Genomic DNA, 17757 nt, shown 5'->3' with positions numbered 1-17757 from the left:
GAAGTGCACACGTAGGTCGCTAATCTCTACACCCACTTGCCCCTTACGGGCCCTGCTGGTGTGTGTGAGAAATACTCTCTTGTGCAACGTCGAGAAGGTCCTCTTGAAGGGACTGTAAATTTGTTAGCCTACAGTAGCTTGCTGTGCTGGACAGTCTGTCCTTAGCGCCTATTCACCCGCCGTCGGTTTAGCCGACGGCTGCGTACAGTAAAGAGTACCGACCGAGGACGATCGGTCGGGCAGAGGTTAGGAAGACATCACCATCACTAATTTTCTCTTATGGTAGCATCGCTACGGTTTTGATTTCAACATCCGCTTTTCAATAGCACCCTTCCACTCATTGCAATCTGATCCTTATCACCAACATGGCATCCAGGCAAGACTTGTATCGTATACCCAAACTTTTGGGTGCTAACAATTTCATCAACTGGAGAGGAAGAGTCAAAGCACAACTTCAGCAAGACGATTATGAGCTTTTAGGTATGACCGAAAGGCCACCGGAATCAACTGGATATAGACAGATGTCCGCTTGGCAAAAGGCCATGATCAAAGCAAAAAGTTCAATCGTCCTCACTCTGGCGTCTAATGGCACAAACAAGTTCCATTATCGATGACGATAATGGTACCGCCAAAGATCTTTGGGAGGCGATTGCCTCACTTTACACAACTTCGAACGAGCAGACTGTCCTGAACTTAATGAATGAATTGGAACAACTTGAATTCAATGAACAGGATAGCTGGGAGACCCACCTCAACAAGTTTCATGATATTTTAGGTCGCTTCGCAGCTCTGCGTAAGGCAATTCCTGATACAGAGAAGTCTTCAAAAAGAATTCGTACCCTTCCGGGACATTTCGCTCTCTTGGCAATGGTCTCAAGTAATATGTCATTTCAAGATCTGATCAACGCCGTACAAACAGAGCTGACAAGGAATCGCATGAAGCAAGGCTCGAAGATCGATATTGGAATCCCTCGTGCTTCACTGGCGCGTCGGAGCGCGCCTATGACTGGCAACAAATATTCAGACTTCAGATCGCAACGATCCAACTTCGACAAGCCTAGTGAGATCGCAGTATGCTGGGTGTGTGGCAAAAACAACCACATGTCAAAGGATTGTTACTTTCGCGCAGATCGACTAATGAAGCAAAACAAAGGTTCGTTTCGCACTGAAAACACCACATTTCGAGGACGTGGGCGATCCAGGGGATTCAGAGGCCGTTTCCGATCTAGCAGAGGGGCTCATTTCGGAAATCGTTTTCCTTCATCAAGCTCTTGGCTTCCAAGAAATGAGGCCAGTGCCAATACGTATGGTTAGAACACAGAATATGGTGATCAAGCACATCGAAATGATTTGCCCCATGCCAATTTCATCGCTTGTCCTGATGAAAGACCGCCTACACGGGGATAACCCAATAATCCTGACTCGCAACCCTATGGGTTCATGGCAAACATCAAGTTCACCAGCACAGTGGCAAAATGCAGCCCAACCAAACGTGACTCCCTTCTTATCGATTCTGGCGGATCTCATCATTTTTTTTCTCTCGTTCTTCGTTCAAGACTTAGTAATGTACGGATGGTGGTGCGGTCGGCCATGAAAGTGGCAGTTTGGTTCGGGTCGTAGTGAATATTTGCCTTCATGCGATCACCTCTTACGGTGCATCTTGCTTTGTGTTGTGAGATGGAGGAATCGGGGTTTTGCTTGTAGCGGTATGTGATTTTCAGTGGGATGAGGGTGGGTTGTGGTACTACTGTTCGTGGTGATATCCATTCGATATTGTTTTCGTCATCTAGGGATTGCAGTTCTTTGTCATGTGCTATTGCCCACTTGTGGTAGTCCGGGTACCGTGGTGCTGCTGATAGTGATGAGGGGGGCGGTGTAGAGGGGGTGATGCGGGAAGGCGTATGGAAGGGGGTTCTCGTGAGATACGCGTGGGTTGTGGAGGTGATGGGATCTGAGATACGTTCGTATGGTATGAAGTCTACTGCCCGAGCTGTGTGATACGTATTTGTGTTCACGTTTTAGACGCGGATGAGGTGTTCGGAGATTCCATAGGTGTATCGAACTGTGATGGAGCGAGGTTGGAGTTTCTGTTTGGGGGCGTGGATGGGTATAGTCCCTAGTGTCTATTGGACGGACGTTTTGCACTCATCTGAGGACCGAAAAATAACATCCTCACGAGTCAGAATATTAGTTACGCCCTGTCAAAGAGTTGAACATGACTGCTGTACCCCGTTACAGGCCGCCTCACTACATCTATAATTGCCAGCACGAATTGAAGCAGCATCGGTGCAGTCGCTATCAAACCATATGTCCTGTAACGTTCAAGCTTTTTATTGTATTACTTAATGCATCAAGTTGAAATGCCTCGTAAAACAGTCACGGCCATTCTTTGGATGACAAAGAAAAATTTCGCTTCCCTCCTTCACTCCGCATTGAGAACAGACCCACGTTGACTTCATTTTTTCCCTTTCGGACAGACAAAACACAGTCCTTGCTTTCTTTGATCCAACTCCTCTCCGCTGGAGGTACGCCGACGTTGCTTTGTGGGAGATAAATAAATCCCGCTGCCATCGGTCCGTATTTCCTCATCCATCGCGTCTTCACGCTCAACATGACTTGCACGACACGTCCCTATGACATCAAACGAATTTTGAACCATTGCAGTACCGAGTAAAACCCAAAAAGAATTCAGATCGAGTAAATATCTCCCACTGTTTCCAAAACGATTGAGAAGGTAGCAATCCGTCAGCACAATTCCTAACAGAGTACAATTAATTCGAAATGACCACTTCTTAACCTCCACAGATTTTTCAAGGTCCAGACAATCCTGGCGAAGTCTATTGTGACTGTCATTGACCCCGGGTGCCGCAAAATAATCCGCGATCATCTCTGGCATCGAGATGCCGATATCAACAGGGCATGCTCCATTTTCGTGCTTCCTCCATCTCATGCGTTGCTGAAGTACTGTCGTTTCGACACGACCGGCTGTAGCAATGAAGTTTCGCTTGTTTCGATCAAGCCAGCAAACAGCAACTATTTTCTTATTTTCTCCGTTTGCTTCTACAGTTGACTCCAGATATTTAAAATATCTGGAGTCAACTGTAGAAGCTCGGTTTGCATAAAGCGTTTGGCTCCCAAAAACCCCACTGGGAATCGTTTCGTCGCCGTTTTCACCACCCTAATAAATCGTAAGTTGTCCTCGAATAAAACTTCAGAAGCCTCAACTGAGGCAAAGTGACTATCAGCGCAAACAATTCTCTCCCGATCAGACCATGGTTTGCAAAGTTCCAGTAAGATTCCAGTGCCATTGTTCCAGTTGACATTTTGCCGAACAGTGTCAGATTCTTTAGCAGATTTAACCAGCTTTAACCTGAGCATGATCCACGACTTTGCGCAGGCCACAGTCTGAATTTCCATGCCATTTTCTGGCTTACGTTCGAGTTTGACGTAATGAGGGCAGCCGACATCAATCCACGAGCCTCCTAAATCGTACCATCTGGACATGGACTCGCCTACACAAAGAAAATGAGACGGTATGACATGCTCTCTACGGTGAGCGTTTATAGCCTCAACAAATTCCTCGCAAAGGCTCCATTGCGTTTTCTCAGTGTAGCAGTGGTCTGTTTTATCTTGACTGAATTGCAAGAACTTGCGTACGATCTCAAATCTTTCACGCGACATGATTGAGCCAAACTTCGGCTGTCCGAGAACAGGTGACAACGTGCAGGTACTCCAAACATCTCGCCTGTTAGAAAACTTGCATCTCGTCATGAGTACGAGCGTACCAAAGAACTTTATAATTTCTCCAGACGTCGTAGGACTATGACAATTTGTTCTTAATTTTTTGCTGGTGAGAACGACCATCCTTGCCAAATGTGGAAGTGGAAACATCCAAAAAAATAGTCCAGCAACTTCATATTCCCAGGGGCACTGCCCTCCTGCATAAAATATCCTTCAGGCCCTCTTACACGGCAGGAGATTGGCTTGACTTCTCCATTGACCCAGTCGTCCACTGCGGTAGAATTCCAGCGCTGGTCATGGCATTCAAAAACAAAATGTTCGGCATCTTCCAATGTTGATGGTGACGAAGGGGGCAAGAATTCATCGTCGGTCTTGACTGCGTGTTGTTGTGGGATACTTGGGGCACTGGTCTGGGGATTTAACAACTGAGGCGGCGGGGTCCTGTTTGAGGGAGTTTCTTGAACAGCATTTTCGACAACATTTGTTGCTCTGTCAGCGATTTTCTGATACTCAGAATCCAAGAAAAAAGGGGTCCTCCGAAAAGTCTCGAGGCTGACGTTCTGGAATATAAGTTGGTCCTGACCGTACACTTCCTAGCGGTAACGTGACAGTCTTGGTGTTGGGTCCATACGCAAACAAACATTTTAGGTGCTTGTAGTTCCGCCCCTTTTTCTGTGAAACAATCACAGAAAGGACTTTCCCATCAACATTGGTCTTGTGAAATGATAGTCCGAAGTGGTTTTTGGCTACCGAGTGCTTCAGTACTCTTGTCGCGAGAGCATGAATGTGCGCTCCTCGTACTAGGCGCGGATCTGAATTGGCAGGGGCCATTTGATTGATTGTGAAGATTTTTCTGGGTGTCGGGGCTTTGGATAGATCCTCTTAAATACAGTGCATTCTTTGTGCCTTCAAAGGACTTGGACATTGTTTATTACTCTTACTGTTTCGCGGCAACTATGGGTTTCGGTTCTCCCTCTTTGCGCCAGAAACAGCGACGGAAAAAAGTCTCATATGAGGCGAAATCCTCAAATGAGGCGCATTGTCCAATAGACACTAGTTGTCCAAATGCAAGGATGCGTCGGATCTTGGGTTTGTGGCCGTGCCACATCTGATAGGGGCTGTATCCATGTCTTGTGTGGCGCATGATGTTGTATTTGAACGCGGCGTCTCTAACAGCATCCTCCCAATATGTTGCCGGTAGAGAGGAGTGGGCTAGGGCTGCTCGTGCGGCGGCTAACAGTGTTTGGTTGATGCGTTCGGAAAAGGAGTTTTCTTGGGGCTGGTGGGGGGTTGTGGTGATATGGTGGATGCCCGCTTGTTGGTAGGGGTCCTTGGCACTATGAGAGGTGTACTCGAGTGCGTTGTCTGTTCTTATGGTGTGTGGAGAGTATCCCCTGGCGTGAAGAGTTCTGATGAAGGCTGGGAGAGTGGGTGTCACTTCACGACGAGTTTTGAGAAAGAATATGGCGAGGTATCTGGATGCAGTAGCGACAAAAGTCAATATGTGGTTTTTTCCATGTGCTGATGTTGGTGATATAAGTCCACAGGTATGGGAGCTGATGTAGGTTCCAACGGGGTAGCGGTGGGTTGATCCTTGGTGTGGAGCTGGGCATTGTTTGGCATATGAGCATGAGCTACATGTGATTGGTGATAGGGTTCGCGTGAGGGATGAAGGGAGGATTGGGATGGTTTGGTCTTGTGCCATGGCTTGTATGGAGCGGGGGTTGGCGTGGTTGAGTTTGAGGTGCCAATCGTAGAAGGTGAGGGTTAATTGAGATGGGGTGGCTTGCCACGGTTTGACTATAGCTGGGAAGTGGTGGAGTGGCGTCGGTGTGGTCCTGGGCGGTGAAGAGGTGGGGAGGCGGATGAACGGGGTGCACTGTGAGGGGAGGGGTGCGGTGTTTCGATGGTTTGCGGGTCTGGTGTGCGTAGACAGTGCTGGTTTTTGCTGACGGATGTGGGGAATTACGCGCGCACCTTTGGCGGATGTAATGTTCTTTTTGTGTTCTTCCGGTGCGTGCCATGCATAAACTTTCAGTTTATTGTCCCATGGGGCTGTGCCTATGCATTCGCCGTTGCGATTGTGCATGGAGGCTTGGTTGGGGGTGAAAGTGATGGGGCCGACTGCTTTGGCGAGGTGTTGTACGGAGAGGAGTGTGTAAGGGATTGATGGGTTTACCACGAATGGTACAGTGATTCTTCGGCCTTGGTTAGTGCGTATCTGCGCAATGCCACGGTGGGAGCATGGCGATTTTGTGTTGGTGGCAGATATAGTGTGCAAGGGTGTGATGATAGGTTTGGTTAGCCTGCTAGGTGTAGGGGTATGGGAAGGATGGGACCCGGAATCTAGAATGCACGTACTTGAGAGGTCGTCGTGGTCCTGTATGTTGCTGGTTGCGTGAGGGATTTCTTTTGGGCGGTTCTCGTTGTCATAGAATGGGTGTTCAGTTTCCTGTTGGACGTCGAAGGTGTGTGGCTTGTTTGTCGTGCGTGCCCGAGTGTATTGAGCTTTTCTTCGAATGGACGGGACTGTGTACTTCGTTTGGTTTTTGGGGTGGTCGCGCGCTCTGCATTCTTCGTCTGTGTGTTGGGGGTGGGGTATGCCACGGTTGTGGTGGTGTGTGCATGGCTTGAACTTGATTTCTTTATGTGTCTGTGGATGATTCATGTGGGTGCGGTGTGGAGGTCTAGAAAATGCGTAGGGTGAGCGGCGAGGTCCGTCTGGGTTCAGAGAGATGTTGTGATTTATGGATTGATGTGTGGGTTTGTTGTATGCTAGGATGCGGTTGAGCTTGTGCGTGAAATCTTTCACATCGGTTGGTGCAAGGGCGATTATTTGGAGTCCGATTGGTGCTGTGTTGGGATTGTGACGAAGGCCGTCTATAGGAAATTCTACCGTTGTTGTGGGATTCGATATATCTGGGTATCTCGCGGCGATCATTCTTGTGCGGATGTTATTATGAGCCGTGATGTAATCTGAGAGGGCCATCCCTGGTTCGAAGAAACACTGTTCGGCCTCTTGTTTGAGATATTTGTGGTCCGAACTGTTGGAGTTGTCTGGTTGTTTTGTGATAAGAGAGAGTATTTTGTATGGTGTGGGGTCATCTGAGGGCGTCAGTAGAAGATTGAGGATGTCCGCCGGCACGGATGATAGTATTTTGCCTAGCATGACGTGTTTCTGTTTCAAGTGGAGTTGTAGTTCAGTAGGTTCGGTAGGGGGTTGTGGATCTCCTGAGATGTGTTCGTACGCGTTGAGCGCGTGTGCAGCCGAGCGGAGGGCTAAGAGCCAGGGGACGTAGTTGGCGGGGTCTAGCTTTGGAAGGTCTTGTTCTTCCATGATCGATGAGGAGATGGAGTTTGTGACGTGGTTTGTGTCGTGTTCTTTGGCTGGATCAGTCGGATCTTGAGGTGTAGATGGTTCTGGCGTGATGTGTGTTGTCGGAGTTGTGATCGGTTCGTCGGTGTCGGCGGGGGTGGCTGGGATGTAAGTGAGAGAGTCGGTCTCGGAGTGGGTGGTGAGATGCCTGTGAAGGCGTTGGGGGTGCCTGTGATTTGCCGTTGCGGTGGATGTGTGGGGTTACATCGTGCGAGTGGTGTTGACAATGGTGCCCATAACCTGTTAGAACGTGAAACCCATAAGTCCGTTTATTCCCTCGTCGTCGTATCTACGTCTATATATATATTGTTCGGCACTGTAATGTCATTTGTAATGTGCGATCTGACATTTCGCAAACGTTTTTAAAGATGCTGGTCGCCGCGTTTATTACTGAACCAATCTGAGTCCGGAATCGGTCGTTTTGTGTCTTTTACAGTGTCAGAGAGTAGGCGCTTTTATGTTCTCGACCTGTATAACTCAAAACGCCACTCGACGATGGGTGTATTTTATTTGCGTTTCGCGTGTCCGGACGCAACCTGTCCACGTGGACAGGTGGACACGACGGACACCGCCGGCAGCGGCGACGGCGGGGAGTATATTAGGGATAGGATAGAGGAGAGCGAAAGTAAAAGAAAGGCGCATCTCGAGACGCCACAGGTTATGGGCCTTCGCTAAAGAAAGCCGCTACCACCGCCCGACGATCATCAAGCTCCGCAACACATAGCGTCGAGCCCGCGCTCCTTGCAAATCAAGTCGAGCAGCTCCACAAACCCGTGTCGAGCAACCCAAAATTCAGTCTACATTCCCCACATCCCCACGCAGGAGACGCAGACACTACTACCACACAGCCTATGCCTGGAAAGAACTCTGGCACAGTCACAACAAGAGACACGGGACAACACAATGACTCCACCGGTAGTAGAAGGTACACAGGACACCCCCATACAAGGGGCACAACAGCGCGCCACACCGCAGATAATGATGCAATACACACAACCACCGTGGAAATTCAGAGAGGAACTCCCAAAAATCACAGAGCGTAACTACCTCAAATGGAAATCCGCACTAACAAACATCCTCATCGAGCATGACCTCCAAGCCATCGCACAACCTGGATTCTCGCCCCCAACACATAACACCAGCACATTCTATGCAAAGGCATTCGCGAGCTGCAATCGTATGATTGCCGCAAGCATCGAAAACGACATCACCGACCTACTCCCAGATGACATATACGCCAAGCCACCGTCCTCAGTCATCGGAACGCTGGACGCGATACTCGTAAAGGAATCGGAGAGCATGCACGCTATACTCGAGAAAGAGACCAAGGCAATCAAACTGACGACAGACACAACAATACTAGACTACATCAGAAGGCACCGCATCCAAAGAGCTCGCATGCCAACAGCCAAATACCCTCACATCGCTAACGAACGCACAACCGTAAAATTTATGGTAGAGGGCCTGAGAGAACACCACCAGTTCAAAGACGTGATCGGCGACCTAAAAATATCGAGAATCCCACAAACGATCGACGAACTCTATGAGAGACTACAAGACGTTGAAGAAGAAAACACAAAAACCGACCCAACACCGACATCGGTCCCACAAGGTACAAGCTCGGGCGAGGGCTACAGACCGCTCACCGAGCGTACGCACCACGCTCGACGGGCCCAGCACAATTACGAAGAGCGCTGGCGCCGCGGACGAGGTAGAGGCCGCTGGGGACAAAACAGAGACATCAACGCACACCAGATCGCACAAATCGCCCAAGTCATGGCCGCCCTCAACAACCCTCGAAGCGAAAGGGGCGCCCCTCGGCGTGGAGCCGGAAATAGGCGCACGCCACAACGGGGCACGCAAGCGCAAAGCACGACAACAAATGAAGACATGTATGACGTCGACGATGCATTAGACCAAGCCACAATCAACGCCATCGAACAAAGATTACAAAACCACACAGAGGTCGCACATGGAAGTGACCGTAAGTACATCCTCGACTCAGCGGCACACCCCACGCACATTAATCACAGGGTACTGAAAATGCGCAAATTGCAAACACCACTGACCACGCACACCGCCACATCTACATCAAACGCCGCCACGCACCAGGGCATTCTGAGGACGAAAACTGACCGCGGTGTAAAAATACAACTCCCGGCAGTAATCCACCCAGACATCCGCAAAAATCTGATCTCTGTCAACCAGCTCGCAGGACAACACGGACATGTGCTCTTCTCACAGAAAAAGGGGTACATCCTCAACACCAAAAAGCCAGCACCACTCATCGCAGGGACAGCGGCTTGGCGAAACAACCAATACCAACTCAACAGCGCCGAAAGCAGCCTGGCATACGCGGCCAGAGCCTGGCCACACCGCAGACTGAACACAACGCGCAAACAGCGGACCACACCCCGCACAACACAATCGGACACGACAACACAGCCACCACAGCAGCCACACGTGAAAACGATAATAGAACGCGACAGAAGCAAAAGCCGTAAACAAATAGGACGAAAAACGACGCAACGGCAACCGACAACAAAACAGAGCGCACTGTGTACCTCCCTGACATAGCCCCGACCCCGACGAAACTCTCCACCAAAGACGCTGCATTCTATGAATATCACCTAATTTTTAATCATATAAAACTACGCACACTCCAGCAAATGGCAATACAGGAACTCCTACCTCTTCCCCCAATACTCAAACAGACCCCGCCCCGGCTGTCGTGTTCAGGATGCGCCCACGGCAAACAACGACCAAAGCCGCACACGCAAACCGAACATCGATACGAAGTCGCGGTGGCCCTCTCATCCGACGTATGCGGACCAATAACCCCAAAGTCGGCGCACGGAAACAAATACTTTGTCACTTTCATCGACACCAAGTCGAGATACGCGCTAGTATACTTCATAGCCACACGCAAAGACGTCATAAAACACATACGGAATACGATGGAACTCGTCAAAAAAATACACGGACGAGCACCACAGATACTGACAACAGATAATGGAGGCGAATATGTCAGCAAGGAGGCAAGGATTTACTATGACCGCGAGGGAATAACCGCCAAACTCAAAATACCGTACCAACCGCAGCAAAACGGCATAGCAGAACGGCTGAATGGGACACTGGTCAGCGCAGCCAGAGCCGCGCTCTACCACAGCAAACTACCACAAGAATACTGGGAAGGCGCGCTCCGGGACGCGGTGTTCAAAAATATAATCTATCAAGACACAGCGCCACGGGGCAAGTACCGCACACACTGTGGTTCGGAACACCCCCGTCCATCAGCGAGCTCTACGCATTTGGAGAATTAGGAACAGTTGCCGTCATCATGGACAAAATAGAATGCAAAAACTACACCCGCGCGCATACCCAGCCCGATACATGCACGCAATCAACGTTGCCAGGATAATAGTCCTCAACCTCACAAACGGACAATACAAACGAACCCGAACGACAGACTTTACACCATACAGTCGACAGACGGACCCTGTCAGCGCACACTTGAACGCATTTAAATGCTACATGCCACCACCAGACCCCCACAGCATAACGGAACGAACCCCTCCACCAGCATCGCGTAAACAGGCGCACCGATACCCAGACGCAGAACAATGGGGTCAAGCACACAAGGCCGAACTAGACAAACTAGATGAGGTCAAAGCCATCCAATGGGTACCCGATGTGGACCTACCCACGGGAGCAAAGCTAATCCCATTGACAATGGGATACAAATACAAACGGACAGCGGAAGGGGACATAATTGAAAGAAAAGCCAGATGCTCCCTCAGGGGAGACCTCATGCGCCCCCACCAGCATTATAATCCAGACCACACGGCCGCCCCAATGGCCGATAAAACAACTATACGACTGCTACTGGCCATCAGAGCCGCAAAGGGACTCATTGCCGAACACTTCGACATCAAGTCGGCATTCATACACGAAAATTACAAATACGTCGCAGAAGTGTACGTCAAACAACACCCTCGCTTTAACGGATACTACAAACACGGCGGAAAAGGCGGAAAACTCCTCAAAAACTTATACGGTAGTCCTTCAGGGGGTACTACTACCTACAAGGAGCCCAGAAACTGCTCACACAACACAAGTACACACAGAGTCAGCAGGACCCATGCTTTTTCTACAAAATTCAAAACAAACAGCGATACATCCTCATCGGCCTAAGCACCGACGACTTTCTCGTGGTATCCACGCACCACGACCTCATCGCCGAACTGTACGACACTTTGAAAGACAAGTACAAAATCAAAAGACAAGGACAACCGAAACTGCACCTAGGATGGAAGATATCTCACGGCGAAGACGGATCCGTACACATAGGCCAACCTCGCTATGTGGAATCGGCCCTGGACAATGCACGCATTACCCAAGCTAATGGTAGAGACACACCCCACGTCAGCGGAGTCAAATATCATTCAGCATCCTTCGATGACAAGCCAGTTCTACACCTCGCAGAAACGTTCTAAAAAATCGTGGGCGAACTGCGCTACATAACAGACTGCACCCGCCCCGACATAAAATTCTACGTCAATAAGCTGTCCGGCGCCATGCACAACCCAACCAGAAGACACTGGTTAATCTTAAAAAACACACTGCGGTACCTTAAGGCGACCAAGGACGAAGGCATCTTATAAAAAGCAACGCAGAAACAAACAAACCTAGTCGCCATGCTTCTCAAAGGAGAAACGAGCAAGCTGCACCCAATACACACATATACAGACACGGACCTCGCAGGTGACGACAACGATCGCAAGTCGTCGTCTGGAGCAGTTCACTTATTCAACGGCGCCCCGATCGCATGGAGCTCGGGAAAGCAGTCCTTAAAAGCCCTCTCCACCTGCGAAGCCGAATATATAGCGCCAACAACAGCACTTCAGACAACACAGTGGCTGAGGAGAATCCTGAGCGAGGCGCAACTACTACCGAATACCCCCACACCGATCTTCGTAGACAACAAAGCAGCCATCGCAGTAGCCAAAAGTGTCGCGTCAACACGCAAACGAAAATTCATAGGCCTAAGGCACCACTTTCTGCGCGAACACATCAAGAACGCAACGATCAAGGTCATACACGTACCATCCAAAAGCATGCTGGCCGACCTACTAACAAAACCCATGGGCAAACAAACATTCCTCCCTCTCAAAACCGCGCTGAGCATCTTACCACTCCCCGCGGCAAAACGACAAAAGAACATACCCTCTCCGCAAACTAAACATGCACCGGAACAGGAGGCGTGTCAGGACGCTCAAAAGAGTGAGCGCAAGCAGATGTTCCGGCGCATACCGCCAGCGACGAGTGTCAGGACGCAACCTGTCCACGTGGACAGGTGGACACGACGGACACCGCCGGCAGCGGCGACGGCGGGGAGTATATTAGGGATAGGATAGAGGAGAGCGAAAGTAAAAGAAAGGCGCATCTCGAGACGCCACATCGCGCACTGTAGGGCTCCCTCCCAACCCTGACCCCTCCTCCCCGTTCACCTCGTGCAGAAGCCACGTGGCCAGCTGGCGCATGCTGTACGGTAGAGCCTTCTGCCGCCTCCGTGTCAGGGTCGTAGCCACCGTAACGCGCAGGGGGTGCAGAGAAGCGTCATGTCGAGTCCGATCGCTTCGGTGGTCTGAAGTCCAACCCTGTTACACGTTATGGATGGCGAGTTCGCCCTGCCGAAGGCAAACACCTCTTCCCGGGTCCATCATTACAAAACTTCATAGCACTTTCGACTTATGTCCAAGTTCTTGTACGAACACAGTCTTGTGGGGGCCGAGTCGTTTTGCAGGCAGACGCCACAGAATCGTGCTGTTGCAAAACCTCTTCTTGAGAAGACAACAGCACGATCGGTGAGATCACCTAATCGCACCCTAGTTGTACCACAAAATCATGCTGTTAAAACCACCTAATCGCACCCTAGTTGTACCACAAAATCGTCCTGTTGCAAAACCTCTTCTCGCTCAATCGTACCCTGGTTGTAGCTATGCAGAGCTACGTTGTAACATCACGCGCATCCCATTCTTCCAGCAATCTAACTAGCCGTAGTGTGCAAATTCATCCTACGAGCAACGGACCATTCTTCAGCTTAGACATGCAGGCAAAGAACACACCGTTGTTCGTCGCTCTACAAAAACAATCTATTCTACAAAAAGAAATCTTTTCCCCATAATCCTCGTCAATGCGTTAACCCGTGCTACTCTGAATCGAAGTTGCTCACACCTTGGAACATTTAACAACCTCCTTTCATAGCCTTGCAGCAGAAGGAGGACCCATTCTTCACATGTCTAGTTAATAGAATGACATTCGTTTCAATCAAACCAGCTTCTCTAGCTGTATGCCTCCTTATTGCGTCATCCTTGCCACCTCAGAGAGAGTCACAACATTCATTTTGCCTCCTCGGTACAAATCAGCGCACGCGTTCAACTGTACGCTTGCATGGGCGTACACCGAAGAAACGCTACAATCTTCTGTGACAACGATGTTCGCCTCGAACGTTTACCAAAAAAGCATTCGAGCTCCAACGAAACACATTCGCCGTTGCATGCTTGCAACATCTGCACCTGGATTACCCACCCTATTCTTCCTACATCCTCTACATACAATTTGCCTAGCCGCGAGGTACCCGTATCCTTCATGTACAACGACGCGTACAACGACGCGTAGAGCGCGTACGTAACTTCAACAAAACTCGACAGAACGCCTGACCAGTCACGGCCTCGCCGTCTGCTTTTGAAGTATATATTCAGTACATGGGAGGTGGAGGAACGATTAACAATGAACTGTCACAGACACTCACGAGCTTCTTGTGCAGAACATTGCAACTTTGTTTACACATAGCCGACGTTAGTATTCATGTTTGTTTCCTTGAGAATGAATAGGTTATTCATTCTCAAGGAAACTATTGTTTGACTAAGGCCTTGCAGTCCTGCCACTCGGATTAATTAATCCAGGCCTCTGCTATCGATTTTTTTGGCTTTCCCCCACTGCCCGGTAAAATAGCAAATACCTCAAGACATTTGCAATTCCCCAACTGTCGGAGACGCGATTTATTGGTCACAGAGTCAAGAGTTAGAGACAGGGAATGCGCACCATACTGTAGTATGATATGCAAAACATCTCTCCCTAAATTCGGCCCTCGTCCTGTTGCTTGGGCCAGCCCCTTGCATGAACTAGGAAAGGGTAGGAACGGCCCTCAGGGCCGTTATTATCCAATATCCTAATGAGTACATACTGGCATTGATGCACTTCTCACAAGTTGCGAAACTTCGACGCTGAAGTTGTGACGGTATTCAGGAGAATTGATTACAGTATTTGTTGCTAGATGCGCATTGCTGAGCTCCCCCAGTTCTTGACAGTTGATCATTTGCGCTGTAAATCACATGTTTGTCTTGCTACCTTTATTTACCCCTCCTTTGCCCGCACCGGGACTGCTGCAGGTTTCTCAAAGCCTTGTTAACCGCGCAAGGTGCTCTATGGTGCATATATCTTGGGACAGCAAGCACTGGTAGGACAGCAAGCATTGGTAGGACAGCAAGCATTGGTAGGACATCGAAGAAGCTCATCTCAAGGCGCTTCAATGGGGCGTTGATTCAGGATTCACGTGCCTGGAGGACAAGAATTGCTACTCGTTTTTGGACGGATATAGTTTGTAGTGCAGCATGACTGGAACTATGGAAACTGCGCGTCTGCACAGGAGCTTCTCCTTTGAATGTCACGTGTCCCTACTGTCTTTTGAGGTGACGGTGACAGTGACGCCTAGTTGGACGTTAGATACGACAGGCTTGTTGCAGGCTGTGTAGTTTAATCTAGTCTGGAATGATTGATGGAAGTCCTTGGCAACCAAGTGCCAGCAGGTGAGAAATCACTATGATGGGTCTGTCAACGAGGAGCCCGAGAAAATCTAATTTGATGTCGTCGTTAAGTCGAGAATCCGCCGTAGACTACATTTCTCGCGTAGATTCTCCGCTTCTGTTCTTGGATTTTTACAAAGGTTGGCAGGACAACAGCAGAAGGGTGCCAACTCTGTCTCGAGTGGACGTTTACGACCATCGCCTGGTCAATGATAGTCTTCGCTTGCTGCTTCAGAGCTCTTTTGAACTGTCCTTTCCTACCTTCAATATTTACAGACTCCCTGCATGGCGGAATATGCGGTTAAAAGCGGGCCACGACTGCCTCCGTTTTTTATGTGACGCTTCGATACTGAAAAGATCAGGTTGATGCACGAGGTGTTCTCGAAGCACATGGAAAGTTTCGAAGTCCTTGCTCGAGCGACCTCACAGTATACGACAAAGAGTTTTTTGCTTGATTTCATGAGGTAAGGCTTTAGACTTGTTGCCTGGAAACAAGTTTGCAACAAGAAATATAGATTTACGGCATCTTGACTAAAAACTACTGCGGGATCTGGGGGGGTTTTGGGTAGCACAGAACGATGTGGCAGCGTTGTCATTAATCAAAATACTAACATTTTCCTGTCGGGCCATTTTATGTGAGCAACCCCAAATTATAGGTGATTGGTTGAACGGGCAATTGTATTCGGTCCGATCGGACTCGACAGCTGCCACGTGGAAGGACAAAGCCCGGGCTACTTGGAGAACGGCCAGAGCGATCACGACTCGATCCGCTGTCCTGTAGAGTAGAGCTGCCTGCCCTCGTTCGCAACAAACGTTGTCGAGCTTGGAGCTTGCATGCATCGTACTTGTACCCTGCAAAGAGCCGTCGAAACTAATTTCTCACAGACGTCTGCGTTGCTCACTGCAATTTACTCCTGATCATTCTGGTCGAAAATCTTGCTGCACAACCAAGCTATCGACAACTGCAAAGATGGGACCTGCCTTCGTCGTTTCCCTGGCCTTGCAAGGCAGCCTATTCACCCCCTGCCGGACCGCAACATGCCGGCTTCCCCAATCGCCAGTCACTCGTCCGAGTGTCCGACGAATGCGGCGAACAGAAGCTATGGTGCAGAAAATAAGCACAGCGCCTGCGACCTCGGATGCGCTGGCTACATTTGCATCGTTTTTTTCCTGTATGCCCGGGGCATGGAACTCGCAGCGCACGTACCACTATTTGAGCCCTGGCGCCGCGCAAACATGTGAGGAGTCCCAGACGACGTTTGACGTGGAGCGACTGGACGAGTCGCAAGTGACTGCGGTGTTGCTCTCGAACAAAGCCGTTTCCGGGGACGTGTCTGCGGCGCAAGGATTTCGGGTTTCCTTTCTTACACGCATGGCAAGCCAGGAGAAACTGGTTCGTGCGGGGACCAATCTGGCGTTTGTGCCAGAGGTCGTTGCTGATGGTATGGTGACGGGCGCGTATTATCGCGACGTTGGTTATGAGGAGGGAGGCCCGACTCGAGCACGGTTTTTGTTTTCAGCTGAGACGCGGCAGTTGCAGATGACGACGTGGTATTCGAAAGTGGTCTCCGTTGATGAGATCCGCCTCATTCACGACAGGCTTAGAATTAGACGAATTATTAATTACAGAAGACCCACTCAAGCAGAGATGCCTTTAGACGATCCAATGCTGATCGGGTACGGAGTTGAAGTGAAGGGTGAAAACAAACGACTTGTCGAGTGAATAGAGATAACGCGACTCGGATGGTGAAAGTTGGAAGCGTTGTCTCGAGATCGGAAAGGAGGCGCTTGGATTTTTTGTTGAGCAAATTACATGACTCTTAGTCATAATCCAAAATGATGATTCCGAATCGTAGCACTTCGGCAGAAGGCTGCACTAGGGTGCTCTGTTGGAAAAAACAGCGGAGTACCAATTAAAAAAATCGATGGCGATGTAGGACACGACGGTGTCCTACGTCACCACCGAAAGTTTGTGTCATGATGTCTGTGAAAGGGAAACGCGTGGCTTTTCGAAAAAATGGGAACAGGTGGGTGGAAGACCGGAAACAGCACTGTTGTTCTTTCCAGACACCTTGATGATCAGCGGGCCTAAGCAGACAGGGATGGTGTACGACATGGCAATACGAGAAAAATTGACTTACATAGGTCAGGAGCAAGTGTACAGAAGCAATAGTAGTTTGTTGATGAAGCTTCCTTTCTGGTCCAGTGATGGAACGGCAGTATCTATGTAGAAAAACGATCGGGGTGGGAAGACGCGGTACGAGTGAAATGTAGCACGTGTGTCAAGATGAGAGGACGAGGGTCAGAATGGAAGACAGAATGCAGAATTAGAGAGTGAAAGTGCAGGACGATATGAAGGGGGATGGCGATGCAGAGAGGGGCACGTGGAGTTCTGGGAAGGGGCATACAGGCGAGTCACGGGTCTATTAGAGCGAAACACTAGAGTAGTGGAACATAAACTACAGTACTAGGACGGCGGTTTTTTTTTTGTAGTGTGAGATATGTCGTAGCGAATTAGTCATGAGAGTAGGACGTGAGCAGGGGTCAGGGAGGGGACTGTGTATAAAAGAGAGTTTGGAAGGTTTGTAAAACTTGCGAGCGCCCTGACGGGAGCCTACAGTAGGTCATTAGCGTATGTAGTACGTTGTGACATAAGCGCGATAGGCTTCGAAGCGGTGCAAGGATGAAGAGAGGGACTATCGGAGATGGGGGGGGGGGAGGTGGAAGGGAAGTACGGGGTAGGGAAGAGGGGCCAAAAGGGGGCAGGGAAGA

The 17757-nt window shown here is 49.7% G+C and overlaps 1 protein-coding gene across 1 annotated transcript; it reads left to right on the top strand.

Annotated features, from left to right (window-relative positions):
* The first annotated feature begins 11814 nt into the window (after nucleotides 1–11814).
* Nucleotides 11815–12534, top strand: CHC_T00004607001 (hypothetical protein). The gene has a single exon (XM_005715978.1). The coding sequence runs from the start codon at nucleotides 11815–11817 to the stop codon at nucleotides 12532–12534; it is 720 nt and encodes a 239-aa protein (XP_005716035.1).
* The last annotated feature ends 5223 nt before the right edge of the window (nucleotides 12535–17757 follow it).

Source organism: Chondrus crispus, genomic scaffold (assembly GCF_000350225.1).
Source record: "Chondrus crispus Stackhouse genomic scaffold, scaffold_239, whole genome shotgun sequence".
In the NCBI taxonomy this organism is placed as follows: domain Eukaryota; phylum Rhodophyta; class Florideophyceae; order Gigartinales; family Gigartinaceae; genus Chondrus; species Chondrus crispus.
Note: the sequence above shows the minus strand (reverse complement) of the source record. Positions and strands in the feature narration are given on the sequence as shown.